Raw genomic sequence first — 15,978 nt, 5'->3', positions numbered from 1 at the left:
GAGAGGCTGCTGCGAAGCAGACTCTGTCTGCGGCAGGCCTAGGCTCGCTGCAGGCAGAGGCAGCTCCACATTCCCTGTCTATGGCAGCTGGGGCTGGCCACAAACAGAGGCTGCTCCAGCAGCGGCCCATGGACAATGGTTGCTGGACCTGGCACAAGCTGGGACTAAGCAAGCCTGGCTCAGTCCCAGCTTGTGCCAGGTCCAGGAGCTACCCCTGCTGCAGCTCTGCAGTTTAAATGTAGTAAGAGCCAGGTGGGCAGGCAACTCGGCTCATGCTACATTTAAAATGCAGAGCTGCAACGGGGTGGGGTTTAACTCCTTTATTGACTAATTGTGTAGTCGATAGACATTCTATCGACTACACGATTAGCTAATTACTCGCTTCCTAACACTTCTAATCTGGTCCATAGCAAGTCATTTTATTTTTGTAGCAAGTCTGAGGTTCAAAATAGTTTACTGTCTCTCTTAATGTCTAGATAAGTTCTAGGGAGCATCATTGTGTAGCATGAAGGAGGTTTGGGAGATATGGTTATGAATGAGAGACAGATATAAGTGCAAATTTTGTACACAGACAGGAAGAGGCAATTTGTTTTAAGATGTAAATGTAATTTGCAGAATTAATGCTAACTATGGTTTTAGGTTTAGCCCTGATCTTGCAAGATACTCATGGGAAACACTTACAAGTTATTTTGGACCCTCCTTCATTGGGGTCTTTGCCTTTTGACACACACATCCAGATAAATACCAAGCAAACTTACTTTGTAGGGCCTCCTCTCAACCCCCTTTAAAAATAAAATCTTTACTTTAAAATAAATCATTACATCTGACATTTTCCATTTTCTGGGCTAGAACTCCCTAAAACTTCATTTTAATTTTTTTTCTATACCAAACTAATTTCTGCTTCATGACCAGATCTGAAGTATTGATCCTGCAGTGCAGCCCCCTAGTGCCAGATACTGTACTCTTAGCTCCACATAGGCACAATAGTCCATACTAGGAAATCATATTACACAATTGGGGCCTAAAAGTTAATTTGGACAAGAAAGTGGTTGAAACCCCAGGCACATGTATGCTTTTCACAGCTGCTTTTGCTTGGGTGGCTTAGGGTCTGAATGCCCTATTGATTCCTTAAGTGGCGAGGAGTCCTGTGGTACCTTATTGATTCCTTAGTATTAAAACAGATTTGCATCTCCTGTGTATAAACAGTAAAGCGTTCCTCTAACTCTCTAATCTCTAGCAACAGTCAACAATTTATACAGTTGTAGTTGTCAGGCAAAAAATCTTCATTCAGTTTGGCATGCCAACCTGCCTATTTATGAGGGCACAACCTAGCATCACTGGAGTCAAGAGGAAGTCATTACACGGACTTCATTGGGGCTGGATTCACCCGCTTATGACTTTTTAAGCCATACCTGTAAAACAGACTAGATAGAGAAACAGAATCCATAGGACCCACGCACCGACATGTGTGTCTCTGAGACTATACTTCCAAGACATTTTCAGAAGCTTACTGAAGTTTTGTTGAACTCTCTGAAAGCTCCATCAATTTCTTACTGTAAGGGTATTCACACAAGACCACTTCTAACTTCAGAATCATAAAGATATGATTGTCAGTTAAAATTTTCATAATTATCGTAACGTCTGCAGTGTCACAAAACACAATCAAAATGTACATTTTACAGCTGGTTTTCATTTCTTCTTTTTTTTTTCTCCTGAGTGACAGTGCTGTTTTCAATAAAAAAGAGGATGCCGAGATTTTTTTAAAATTAGTTATAAACCAGTACAATTAGTCTTCAAGGGCATGTACCATGGAAAATATAAACACTACTAACACATTTCAAGATATACAAACTCTGTCCCCAAACGACACCCAAAACACAAACACATTTTTGTAAAGGAAGTTTACAAAGCTATCTGACATCGGTTTCCTTACATTTGTTTTCTAACAACAGGTACCTTAATAAAATTCTAATGTGTTTGCTATTGGGCGAGACCTTTAAAAACATGACCAAATTTCTCTATTGTATCATCATAGATGACAAAGTAGGTCAGGAGAAGGAATAATCATAGTTTTCTTACACAGATAATTTTACTAGGATCATGAATGGGGAGGAACGGAAAACTGTACCATCTGCAACATGATATAATTTTCCAGAAACTGTGTTTTCATACAGCCATTCTCTATACCTTACAGCACTATGAATAAACCTGACAGTAAAAAAGGGGAATGAGTTTGATGTACAGTTTCTTGTTTTACAAAAGTTTCCCATATCTGTAGTACTAAACATCCTCTTAAACAACTGCAAAATACAGATTGGCCAGCCTTACCAGAGTTTTCTTGATTGCCTGTTTTAAACTATGGCAAGAGAAAGAGGTGTTTAAAAAAAAAAAAAAATCTGAGCACATAAGCTTTTACTGGAAATTTCAAACCTTGCTGGTATTAATTTAGATTACACATTCCCTTTTATGACTGTGGGGGTTAGCTGATCTTTTGTTCAGTTACTAAAACATACCAGGTTATTTCAACATGCTTCTGCCTCAAAATATCAAACACATAATATTAATCTTCAAAAAGTTAATTTAGAAAAACACAAAACTGCTTTTAAAAAAAATTCCACTAATGTTTCTTTTAAATAGTCAGCTTACACATAAAATGTAAGAGAGCCAAGAGCAAACAGATGGGTGGGTTCTATCCATACTGCTGGGATAAATGCCAGAGGTCCCTTCCTTCCTTTCTTTTTTTAATTAAAACATAAAAAAATGCAGGGGCGAGGGAGAGAGGAAAGAAGCAGCGCACTGCAACTCAGAGAGAACCTGTTCATGTTCTCAGAAGAACACCCTTTGGTTACATATCAATTGTGCCTTCTTGATGTCTTTTTAAAAATTACAAATAAATGAGTAAAGAGAATATATATTAGTGCACAATTAAACACTTTTGGTATGGTTAGACAGTGTTTGTTTTCAGTGGAATCAGAAGGGGCGGGGAGAAGCAGAAGGAATATATATGCATGAAACCAAAACTAATATATTTAAAGTAGCAGTTAAGAAGCACTGATAGAAAGCAGAACTCCATTGCTTACTGGTATCTTTCTATCTGTTTCAAAGCAGAACAACAAAAACACGTAGACAAACAGTTTCTGATTTTAAAAAAAGACAGTAACAGCAAGGAATTTGTGATTCCCTGAGCTACATACACATCTATTTGAAGCAAGTTAACTTTGTTATTTAAAAAAGGGCTAGTTCTAGATCTACCAAGATTAAATTAATAAAAGAGCATTCGAATAAATAGCAAATTAAGGCATCCTTTTAAGAAAAGAGTGCATTGTGCCTTTAAGACAAACTCTGCAGCAACCCCAAAGGCATTTTACCATTCCCCCCCCCACAAAGAATTTGGTGCAGCGCTGCTGTCCCGTCCATCTAAGGGAATTAGTGGGTCACGGACACGCTCAGCTTGTTTAACTCGCTGCCATTTGACTTTTCATTCAACGGAGAAAAGAACAATTACAGCGCCCACCGCACAGCCGCTGCGGGGAGCAGGACTCGCTCGCTGCTTCCAGTGCTACTCACCGCTGGCTTGCTCAGACAGAGAGGAGACTGAGGTCTGGCCCATTTCTTAACTTTTAAGAGGGGCCGGGGTCCAGCAATCATGCGGCTCTCTTGCTCCTGCGGTCACGTATTCTCCGCCACATGCATTTCCAAGGGTTCATTTCACCTTTTCCCGGGGCTGGCTGTTTGACTTTCAGACTTCTGGAACTTCTGCCGCTCACAGCCTGGCTTGCAAGTCCACCTCCTCCGGCTGCAACCCCGCTCACGACTGTTCCTGTTGCTGAATGCCTGTCATTCCTCTATGCAGATTATGGGAAGTCAAAGGTCACGGGGAGGGAGTCCCTTGCTGGTATTGCCACCAGACCATCAAGCAAGAGCAACAGTTTGTAGTGCTCTCCTCTAACACAAAGGGGTCAATGTTAAATGATCCTATGGGGCTTGAATGAGAACCAATAAAGTACTTAGACATGGTACATAAATTTAACAAGGTCTGGTTTTCTTTAGTGGTCTTATCCCCTACCTCAAAGGACTCAGTTCTCTCTATTCTGGCAGTGCTAGTTATAGGACGGAATAGCAATCACACCTCACATACACACACACGGAGGCATTATAGTTCTTCTCTGGGTTCTCTGTGCTTTAGATGTGTATGGTCTTGACAAGGTTTTATTTATTTTCTAAATCTTAATTAAAGACATAGTCGGAAAGATAAAGTTTAATCAGTAGACCCTCCTGATGCCATTAGAAACCCAAATCCATTATCAATTCATTTTCCCACAGTCAAAACATACCCACATTTCAATTGTCAAAGATAATAAATAATATAATTGACTCTGCAAGATGCAGATAGACTCCTGGATCTTTGCAGAACCCCACTGATTTCCACAGTGCTCTACACTGGTATAAAGGTCTACTCTCATGCTGCAACTTGTAGGATCAGGATTATTGAGAGTCACTAATTTCACCATATCTGGATGTTTTTGGCATTTTTTCCATGATTTCACACCCATATAATATATAATCCTCAAATATAGGCTTTGTACACTTCGGATTCTGCATTTGTAATGTGTCTATGGGGGTATTTTGCAAAATCTGAAGAGATTAGGACAAAGATGTATGCCTTAATTAAGATGAATAAAGATAAACTAATCACTGGATTGGACATTGGTGGTTGCCTGGTATGAGAGATCCTCCTGATTACTTTCAGTGTGGACAAAGAAGCATTCCAACTCTCTCTCTCTCTCTCTCTCTCTCTCTCACTTTAAAAGGTTAATTTCTGAAAACTGAGGAAAATCATGAACACAATCGATTGGAAGGAAAAAATATACAGAAAAATGTGAATGAAAATTAGGAGTTCTTTAAGAAGTGTTTATTAAATGGACAAAAAAAGAAAGATTTCACTATAACACAAGACATATGAACATAAGAATTCAAGAAAGATTATACAAGTTATACGAAATAATACAAATCAAGAAAGATGATAACTTTGGCTAAAAGCAATATCAAATGAGGAAAATGGGAAAAGAGATTAAAATTGGAAGTTATGGTGTGCCAAAAACTGATAAGGGAAGCTAAAAGCATCAGAGAATTATCCCCGGCTGTCAGGGCTAAGGACAATAAGGTGTTTAAGCATAGTAAGAATAAAACAAACCCTAGCAATGTTATAAGCCCATTTATAGATGGTAATAGTAATATTCTTTATAATGACACAGAAAAGACAGAATGTTCAATAAATATTTATCTTCTTTATTTAGAAAGACACAGGATGATATACTCATATCCTATGTAAATGATGAAGTACTTTCCAAGTCATTTAGCAAATAAAGAGAATCTTAAGAAATATCTATTAGGAATAAACATTTTTAAATGAGCAGGCTTGTATAATTTACACCCAAAACTCCAGAAGAATTGGCCAATGAGATCTCTGGCTTGCTGATTTTAATTTTTAAGAAATCTTAATTTTTAATAAATTTGCATATTTTTAGAAATCTGGAAAAGTTATTTTTCTGTGTGAGTATCCAAAAAGGGTAAGTGGGTTATCTCAGATAACTATAGGCCAGTTATCTTTCCATCACCCCCATAAACAAAATAATGGAAAAGCTAAACTGACATTCATATAATAGAGAATTAAAGGATATTAATATAAGTAATGCCAGTCAACATAGTTTTATGGAAATTAGGTCTTGTCAAACAAATCTGATTTTATTCTTTGATGAAACTACGAGTTTGATTGATAAAGGTAACTGTATCTTCAATAAAATATATAGACTTTTGTAAGATATTTGACTTAATACTGCATGATTTTTTCAATTAAAAAGTTATCACTATACACTATAAATATAGCACATGTGTAACATATGAAGAACTGGTTAACTGACAGATCTTAAAAATACTTGTCCAGCAAATATTAGTCCTAAGTCTGATGCTATTCAATATTTTCATCAATGATCTGGAAGTAAATGTAAACTCATTGCTGATAAAATGCGCAGATGACACAAAGATTGATGGTGTAGTAGGTAAATAAGGACAGAAGTCATGCAGAACAATCTAGTAAATGTGGCCAAGACAAACAAAACATGTTTTAATATAACCAAAATCAAAGTTATATTTCAGGAAGGAGGAATGCAAAGTGAAGGTCTGTATCCTGGAAGGAATGCAGTAACTATGAAAAGATTTTAAGGATTAGAGTAGACAAGCAACTTGTCATAGGTGCTTAGTGTAATTCGCTGTCAAAACAGGGCTAATGCGATCTTTGGCTGTATAAACAGGGGGGTAGTAGGTAGGAGTAAGGACGTGATTTTACCTCTCAGTACATCACTGGTGATTGATTGATAAATAAATAAATAAATAAATAAATAAACAAACAAACAAACAAACAAGTTTGAGTGGTCACTTTATTACAGTGAATAAGGCTAGATCTACACTACAGCTTTTTTTTCCCCCAGAAAAAGCTACACAAAATGCGCTTTGCATTTTGCGTAGCTTTTTCCAATTTTTTTTTCAGAAGAGGCTTTTCCAAAATTTGGCCCATCTACACTAGGTCAAATTTCAGAAAATCCCCCTTTTGGAAGATCTCTTCTTCCTCATTGAATGAGGAAGACAGGGCTTCCAAAAGAGCGTGTCTGCACTTCCGCAACAATAAAAAAGCAGAAGAGCAAACACGTTCCCTGGACACGGCGGAGTTTTTCCAAGATACCTCTGGTATCCCGGAAAAAAACCATAGTGTAGATGTACCCTAAGTGTCTTCAGAGGGAGAAAATATCAGGAAATGAAAAGATCCTTCATTTAGTAAAGAAAGGCAGAACAAAGAACCAGTAGTTGGAAGCTGAAGCCAGACAAATTGAAATTAGAAATTAGCCACAATTTTTAAACAGGTAGTTGAATAAATCACTGAAAAAAACTGCACAAGGAAGTGGTGGGTTCTCTGTCTCTTGATATCTTCAGAACAAGCCTTGATGCATTGCAGGAGGATATACTTTAGCCAAATACAAGTTATTACACTCAATATAGAGGTAACTGGGTGATATTTAATGGTCTGTGACATGCACTTATGTAGGCTCACTAGATGATCTTCTGACCTTATACTCTATGGCTTTGTCTACACTGCCAATTTTTGCAGCAGAAAATATGCTAATGAGGGACTCATTAGCATGAGTTGCAACATCATTAGCATATTTTCTGCCGATTCTTTTTGCACAAGGGGTTTTTGCGCAAAAAGAAGCAGTGTAGCTGCTTCCACTTTGGCAAAAAACCCCTTTTGCGCAAGATCCTTCTCGGGCATAAGGATCTTGCGTAAAAGGGGGATTTTGCTCAAAACAGAAGCGGCAGAAAATATGCTAATGATGTTGTGACTCATGCAAATGCATCTCATTAGCATATTTTCTGCTGCAAAAGCTGGCCATGTGTAGACATAGCCTATGTAAATATGTTTTGACTACATCACTTCATAGAAATAATAGATTTAATTCATTGATTTAAGTCTTAACACTAATTTTTCACATTATTTCCAAAACCTGCTTGTAACTTCAATTTTTTTCCTACCTTAAGTCAATCTAGTACACAGAGCGATTTTTGAGAACTAATGCTTATTTGGGGGTTTCTTATCTTGACAATGAGAACACATGAATACTATACCTGTCAATGGTTAACTTACTTTGTCAAAGGTATTTATGTCCCCTATGCTATGTAAAGATCTAGCATACTTTGCTAAATTTGTCAATAGTCAAATAGTGATAAACTTCACAAAGACTATTGCTGAGATTGCACATTGGGTAAGCCACCAAAGCCAGTCTACTAGGTGGCTATAAAAGGGTAGCAGTTTTTTCCTTTTAGAGATAAAGTCACTGTCATCAAATAACCCTTATTTTTCTTGTTGCTAAGTGTTATGTTTTTATACTACTAACATGTTTGGTGTCATCTTTCAGAAGTGGTCAGATCAGATCTAGATCTACCCCATTTCCCAGTGACTGCTCTAAAAATTAGGTTATGGAAGGGTAAATATTTCTAACCAGTGCTTTTTTGTGATGGTACTGACCAGTATGCAGTACTGGCACCTCTAGACACAGTACCTGCACCTTCAGTCAGAGCTCAACAACTTTTCCCCTGGAGTACAGGCACCTTTTTTTTGTGTGTTTGTTTTTTTTTTGTTTTACAAAAAAAAGCACTGTTTCTAACAAATTCTGAACAGTGTATTTACAGACATATATTTAAAAAAGCTTTCAGAAATAATTTCCAAAAGTTTACCAAAAAAAAATCAAATTCATGATTGAGGATATTGGGGATATTCTCAAACCAGAGACATTCCTTTTAGGTGACAAATCTAAGGAATTGTCCCACATTGAGGTGTCATTAGAGGAGGTTCTGGAACAAATTTATAATCTTAACAGTAACAAGTCACCGGGACCAGATAGCATTCACCCAAGAGTTCTGAAAGAACTCAAATGGGAAATTGTAGAACTATTAACTGTGGTTTGTAACCTCTCCTTTAAATCAGCTTCCATACCTAATGACTGGAAGATTTCTAACGTCACGCCAGTATTTAAAAAGAGCTTTAGAGGTGATCCTGGCAATTACAGACCGGTAAGTCTGGCATCAGTACCGGCCAAATTATGGAAACTATAGTAAAGAATAAAATTGTCAGACACATGGATGAATATAATTTGTTGGAGGAAAGTCAACATGGTTCCCCTAAAGGGAAATCATGCCTTACTAATCTACTAGTGTTCTTTGAGGGGGTCAACAAACATGTGGATAAGGAGGATCCAGTGGATATAGTATACTTAGATTTCCAGAAAGCCTTTGACAAGGTCCCTCACCAAAGGCTCTTAAGTAAAGTAAGTTGATATGGGATAAGAGGGAAGGTCCTTTCATGGATTGGTAACTGGTTAAAAGACAGGAAACAAAGGTTAGGAATAAATTGGAAGTTTTCAGATTAGAGAGAGGTAACTAGTGGGGTCTCCCAAGGCTCTGTCCTGGGGCCCATCCTATTCAATTTATTTATAAATGATCTAGAGAAAGGGGTAAACAGTGAGGTGGCAAAGTTTGCAGATGATGCCAAACTGCTCAAGATGGCTGAGACCAAAGCAGACTGTGAAGAGCTTCAAGGAGATCTCACCAAACTAAGTGATTAGGAAACAAAATGGCAAATGAATTTTTATGTTGATAAATGTAAAGTAATGAACACTGGAAAAAATAATCCCAACTATATACAATATGATAGGGACTAATTTGGCTACAACTACTCAAGAGAAAGATCTTGGAGTCATTCTGGACAGTTATCTGAAAACATCCACTCAGTGTGCAGCAGCAGTCAAAAAAGCAAATAGAACGTTAGGAATCATTACAAAAGGGATAGAGAATAAGACAAAAATATATTATTGCCTCTATATAAAACCATGGTACATCCCCATCGTGAATATTGCGTACAGATGTGATTGCCTCAACTCAAAAAAGATATATTGGCATTGGAAAAGGTTCAGAAAAGATCAACAAAAACTATTAGGGGTTTGGAATATGAAAAGAGATAAGAAAGACTTGGACTTTTCAGCTTAGAAAAGAGGAGACTAAGAGGGGATATGATAGAAGTCTACAAAATCATGACTGGTATGGAAAAAGTGAATAAGGAAAAGTTATTTACTTATTCCCACAATATAAGAACTAAGGGTCACCAAATGAAATTAATAGGCAGCAGGTTTAAAATAAACAAAAGGAAGATTTTCTTCACTCAGTGTACAGTCAACCCCTGGAACTCCTTGCCAGAAGATGTGGTGAAGGCTAGAACTTTAACAGGGTTCAAAAAAAGAGCTAGATAGATTCATGGAGGTTAGGTCCATCAATGGCTCTTAGCCAGGATGGGTAGGAATGGTGTCCCTAGCCTGTTTGTCTGGAGGTGGGTGACAGGGGAGGGATCACGTGAGGATTACCTATTGTGATTCCTCCCTCTGGGGTATCTGGTATTGGCCATTGTCAGCAGAAAGAATACTGGGCTAGATGGACCTTTGGTCTGACCCAATATGGCCGTTCTTACGTTCTTAAGTAACTAATTTAAAGAAAAGCAAAAATAACTGTCTTGCCTATCACCAACAAATACTGCTCTCCTTCAGCTATGTTACCAGATACTTCCACCACAGCTTCTTCCTTTAGGGGTTGGTAGATAGTTGTCTATGAACTGAGAATGATAAAAAAATATCAGAGACCACATTCTTCCAATGCTTAATAAAGGACTCTATTAGAATAGATAAAACAGTATTTTCCATAGAACTACTCTGTCTCTTTCTGCTTTACTGTAGAATATTCTTCATTCTTTTTTCTGCCTAGCTTGTAGCTTCCAGTAATAGATTTAAAAAACAAACAGTACATATATTGTTCATAACTCTAGTAGCCTCACAATCTTTAACTCCGGTCACTGAATTAGAAGACCCATCTTTCTTTCTTAGATTCTTCTTTTGAGCCCCCAACCTATTAATCCTTTGGCAAGGCCTCTCATGATAATTTATTATTGGGGGATTCAGCACTAGAAGCATGGACCTCTACCACCTGAGCTAAAGGAGTAACTACTTTAACTAGAAGCATAGTATGTTCTTAGTCTCTTCTGTGGGTAAACATTTGCCACCTGCACACAAAAGTCATTCCAACCTCACACTGATTTTCCCAGTTAAGAAGCTATACCAAATAAATGCATTCCATGTTTGCATTGTTTGGCATTTAACTGTATATTTACATAATTTAAAATGTTTCTGACTTCAGCATAGAATTTCCTGACTTTTTTGGCATTTATTTTTGGTAGCACTGCATTATGCTGAGGCTTGTACAATTTCTTAAATGATATAGTTTACAATTTTCACTTTTAGGCTGCAGTTATACATGCAAAGAAACAACATATGGTTTCATATGACTGCAGATCATAAAATCATGCGCTACTAAAACTTGAAGAGACCTTGAGAGATCATCAAGTCCAGTCTCCTGCCCTCATGGTAGGACCAAGCACCATCTTCTAGATCAGTGATCTCCAACCTTTTTACACCCAAGATCACTTTTTAAGTCTCAGAACAGGCGAAGATCTACTGTCCTGCCCCTTCCTTGAAGCCCCGCCTACATTACAGGAGGAAATCTAATGTAAATGCACTGCGCAGGTGTGCAGTTCAGAGAGGGCTCAAGAGCTATACTTGGAGCTCCTGAGATCTACCAGTAGATCGCGATCTACTGGTTGGTGACCATGGTTCTAGATCTTCTCTGATAGATGTCTATCCAACCTGCTCTTAAATATCAACAGTGATGGAGATTCCACAACCTCCCTTGGCAATTTATTCCAGTGTTTATTCCAGTGTTTAAGTTTTTCCTAATGTCCAACCTAAACCTCATTTGCTGTAGTTTAAGCCCATCGATTCTTGACCTATCATCAGAGGCCAAGAAGAACAATTTTTTTCCTTTCTCCTTGTAACACCTTTTTCAATACTTGAAAACTGCTATCATAGCCTCTCTCAGGGTACGTCTACACTGCAGTGTTTTTTCCAAAATAACGGACGTTATTCCAGAAAAGCAATACTAGAATCCACACTGCAACTGCGTTATTTTGGGGGAAAAAAAGTCAAAATAATAGAGGGCTTTTTCCGATGGCGGTAAACCTCATTCTACGAGGAATAAGAGTTTTTTCAAAAAAGCTTTTTCAGAAAAAGTCACATGTGGATGCAGAAGAGGGAGTTCTGTTGAAAAAAAAGGCCTCCAGGAAATAACACAGGTGTCCTGCTGGCAACTCTGTCCACACTCATCACAGCTCTATAGTTCCTGTCTCTTGGCAGCTCTTAAAGCTGCAGACACAGGGGACAGGGCTTGTGGCAGGAAGCTGGCCATGGAAGCTGCAACACACCACATGGCTGCCAGTTCCTGATGTCTGGGCACCAATGTCCCAACCGCAAGCCCCCCAAGAGCCCACTGGCCCTCCCAGGCAGCATGCACAGAGTTCCCAGGAGCCTGCCAGGGGCCGGAAAAGGCGTGAGCCATCCTGGTCTTGGGCGGAGATCCCGGTCCTCCTGGAGGTATGAGGCGAAGAGGAGACCCTCCAGGATCTCTGTTCCAGATGGCGCAACGCCAACATACATGGCTGAAACCCTGGCCATGAGGGTCCACCACTAGACTCTGGAGCAGGTTAGGAACAAGGAAAGAGCTCCAGCAGGGATATGCCAGGTCAAGGGAGCATAGCTCACACGCGGGGGCAGGACCCCACTCCTGCCCCTACTATGCAGAACTTCACTGCATCCTGGGGGGCAGTGCAACCCCTTCCCCAACAGTGGTGATGGACTCAGGGCTGGAGACGCCCGTCATCACCCGATTGGGGGTCCCAACCCAGGAGGAGGAGGAGGAGGATGAGGAGCTGGAGGAGAAGAAAGAGACAGCCAGCACAGTGACCACCATCACCTTGGAGCTGGTACCCCAGGGCCTGGATGTCTCCCAGGCATCCTCCAAAGTCAGGGAGGGATCATCAGGTGACTGCTCTTAGTTTTTCCACACATACAGGGCAGGGATGGCAGGTGCTGAGGTACGATTGTTGATCAGCCTCCTCAGCCTGGCCCTCACGCTGCAGTCTGTGCATGTGGATGCACGTGCAGCACCAGTCTGAGCCACGCAGCCCGAGGTTGCAGCCCTAGAGCACCCCTGGGCTCCTGCTCACAGGCTCTGGGGAGGCCAGACATACTTCTGAGCCCGGGGGGAGGACGCCCTCCCACCACCAGCCACCACTGGAAGGAAGCTAGGGACAAGGGCGCCCGCTCGCCCACACACAGACTCTGGAGTGCCACACATGACATATGGGCATGCCTGCATGCTCGAGACAGCACCCGCGCTCAGGGACAGCGCTGCCAGGAGCAGTTATGTGTGCGGCACCGATGGAAGGCCAGGCTGCTGGAGACATACCTTGGCTGCTTATTTAGAAGTAAATGTATTTTTGCTGGTGGACAATAAGTCCTTGTGTACACTGGGCTCTGGCTCTCCCTAGAAAAATTTCCCCTGTTGGTTGGAAAGTTAGGAGGTGTAAGGAGGAAGAGGGGATGTCTAGTGTAGATACAGTGCAAATACACATCATAAAAAGAGCAGTTTAAACTGGGTGGGGAAAACAAAATCCAAAACTAATTGCTCAAATCAACAAAGAATCCTGACTGGACTGAGGGGATGGACATGCAATGATATTTCATATGTTTGTTTTAACCTCCTAAGTAGCCACCTAAGTAAAAATGTTTGGAGAGTCTGCCTGATATAATAAAGAACAGAATAACACTGTTCATATCAAAAGTATACCTAAACTTGGGATATAATCAATATATTGGAAGAAGACACATAACCAAAGAAACTGAAACGTTGGGCTCAATGGGTTAATAAGGCTTACATTTCACCATTTAAAAAGCTTATCTGTGAACTTTGCAAGGATCGGCTACAATGCCGGGATTTACTTCCTGACTTCAGGGCAGAGGATAGAACAGGACAGGCTGATGGACAAAACCCATATTTTGGGCCTGAACTACTCTGAAATTTTTTGTTTAATCACCAAATAGAAATATGTTTTGCTAGTGCAACTTTAGCAATACTTGGCTGAAAAATCCAAATCCTACTTAGAACAGGCTGTTTATTGAAGACAGAACAGTTTGAGTAATATTAATAATTCTTAGGATTTCTAGTGCTGAAAGGGACACCGCCTTCCCCCAAACTTGCAATCTAGTCCATTTTAAACAAGTAGATTCAGGTATTATGTCCTTGTCCCCATGGCAGTTTTTGTGGTTTAACAATCATATTTTCCTATTTTTTTTTTCCACTTCTCTGTTGCTGCAACACTCACATAAACCAAAAGGAACACCGAGTAACTAAATGACTACACAGTGGGAACCATGAAACTGACTATATTCAAAGTGCTGTCAAAAGCAATAAGTAGTCAAACTGATTATAAGTAGAGGACCTTTTTCTCTCTTGAAATCTTTTTCACTTGTAGTAATCCTAAATGTTACATGTGATAGTGGTGGAGGAGACCATTTCAGGTATAAATGTGGTTTTTAATTTGAACAATATCCAATTATCATCAGTTAATCTCCACAATATTCCTGCACAATAGATAAATATAATAACGATTTTCCAGATAGGAAGACCGAGACATGGGAAAACTATGAACCGCAGAGCTAGATTAGAATTCAGAGGCTATTGACTCCCATTAAACGAGGCTTACAGGATCTGACGACAAAGGGTGCTAGGGTCGGCTGATCTCCTTCTAGACTACCGCGCTGTGCCGACAATCAGCTGATTGGCACAGTGCGGTGGCCATTTTGATGTAAATGAAGCGGCGATTATTTAAATCGCCACTTCATTTTGCTATGTCTAGTAAACTCATCTACATGGCTCCATCGACGGAGCCATGTAGTCTAGACACACCCTAACTGGATGACTTCTAGACCCATGAAGAGCAGTTGGCCATTTGAACATGATTTATACACTAGTGTGACTGTATGCATGAATGTCTGTACTGATTTTTAATCTTTTTTTTCCTTTCCACATACTAAAACTTGCTTTTATCACTCTTACTTATGCTGAGCAGTTCCTTGTTTCACAAGTAGCTCTAGTGATTTTTTACATGATGTTGCTTATACATGTTAGGACAAGCAAAAAACCCAACGAACCACAGAAAATGGTTGTAAACGTTATAGAAGCAAAATAGCTATTTTTATATAAATGAACATTACTTAACACTGTTTAGCAGTATTCACTCAGCTATGAGTGTAATATAAAGTGGAATACAAATTAGAGAACAGAATGCCTCCTAACATCAAAATCTTTGTAATACATTGTTACTTTTTTAATTAGTAATAACCTTCAGAAATTGATGCAGTCCCTCACTACACTCTTCCTGACATTTCATCAATTTTTGAAAGCAGAGAACAGAAACACTGCACTCAACATACTCATAAAGGAAATAACAAACAAGAACTAGTAACAAATGCTAAACATTTAAAAATGTTTTCGATGTTCTTCTCTAATAAAGTCAGATTTTTAAAACCTTAGATTTGACTTAAGCTTTCTGGCATTTTTCTTTTCCATGCTGGCTCCTAATGAATGTTTATTCTGCCTTGTGATTATTTGGAATAAAGTGGTTCTCTCTCTTGCTTGGTCAAACTTGAGCCAATACTTGAATCCTTAGCTGGCACGCTTGCAACAATTCTTTAGGTCATTAAAATTACTATTTTAAGGGCCAATGGTGTGCTCTTCTCTGCAGAAAATATACAAGAGATATGATGGTTGCCCCAAAGAGCTTCCTATCAAAATACGGGCATATTCTAGTTTTTGGCACGTTTCATGAGATGTCTTACACGATGAGCTGAAACAAGAGATATTTAAAAGTTTGAAAAGTGTGTGTACTGCAAAACAACATGCTAAAAGGAACTATAAAACACTTCTGGCCAAGGATTAGGTCTTTTTTTCCCTTTAGAAAATACTAAGCATACCTTAGGCACTACTAAAGATAAATAATAAACAACGTACAGTGGTTGTATGAGTGCACACATACAAACAGCTATATAGGAGCAGACTCAAGGTCCATCTACTCTATTGTGCTTGTATTAACAATATGCAGAATCAGATGCTTCAGAGGAGGGTGCAAGAATGACACAGTAACAGATGTGGGATAATGTGCTCTGATATTAGGTCTTATCTTGGTCTTTAATAGTTACATATTGGCTTAAACTCTGCAGCATGAGGTTTTAAGGCCCTTTCAAAATGTTATTAATTATAAGAACTCTGAATATCTATCTATCTATCTATCTATCTATCTATCTATCATCCAATTTTGAATCCTGCTGAGTTCTTGGCTTCAACAACTAGCAGTGGCAATGTGTTCCACAGTCTAATTATAGATTGTGTGAATAAGTATTTCCCTTTCACAAGCCAATCTGTCATGTCAGAAAG

At 39.2% G+C, this 15,978-nt stretch overlaps 1 protein-coding gene across 3 annotated transcripts in view; it reads right to left on the bottom strand.

Annotated features, from left to right (window-relative positions):
* The window catches only part of PHACTR2 (phosphatase and actin regulator 2), a 198,182-nt gene that overhangs the window by 114,774 nt on the left and 67,430 nt on the right, over window positions 1-15,978 (bottom strand). The window contains exon 1 of one of the 3 annotated variants that reach the window (XM_006139329.4): window positions 3,568-4,078. The exons of the other annotated variants lie outside the window; for them this stretch is intronic. Within the exon in view, the coding sequence (XP_006139391.2) occupies window positions 3,568-3,610 (43 nt within the window). The 5' untranslated portion in view covers window positions 3,611-4,078. Of the gene's footprint in view, window positions 1-3,567; window positions 4,079-15,978 lie in introns of those variants that run through there. 3 annotated transcript variants of the gene reach the window in all.

The sequence above is a fragment of the Pelodiscus sinensis genome, chromosome 3, assembly GCF_049634645.1.
Source record: "Pelodiscus sinensis isolate JC-2024 chromosome 3, ASM4963464v1, whole genome shotgun sequence".
Taxonomy (NCBI): domain Eukaryota; kingdom Metazoa; phylum Chordata; order Testudines; family Trionychidae; genus Pelodiscus; species Pelodiscus sinensis.
Note: the sequence above shows the minus strand (reverse complement) of the source record. Positions and strands in the feature narration are given on the sequence as shown.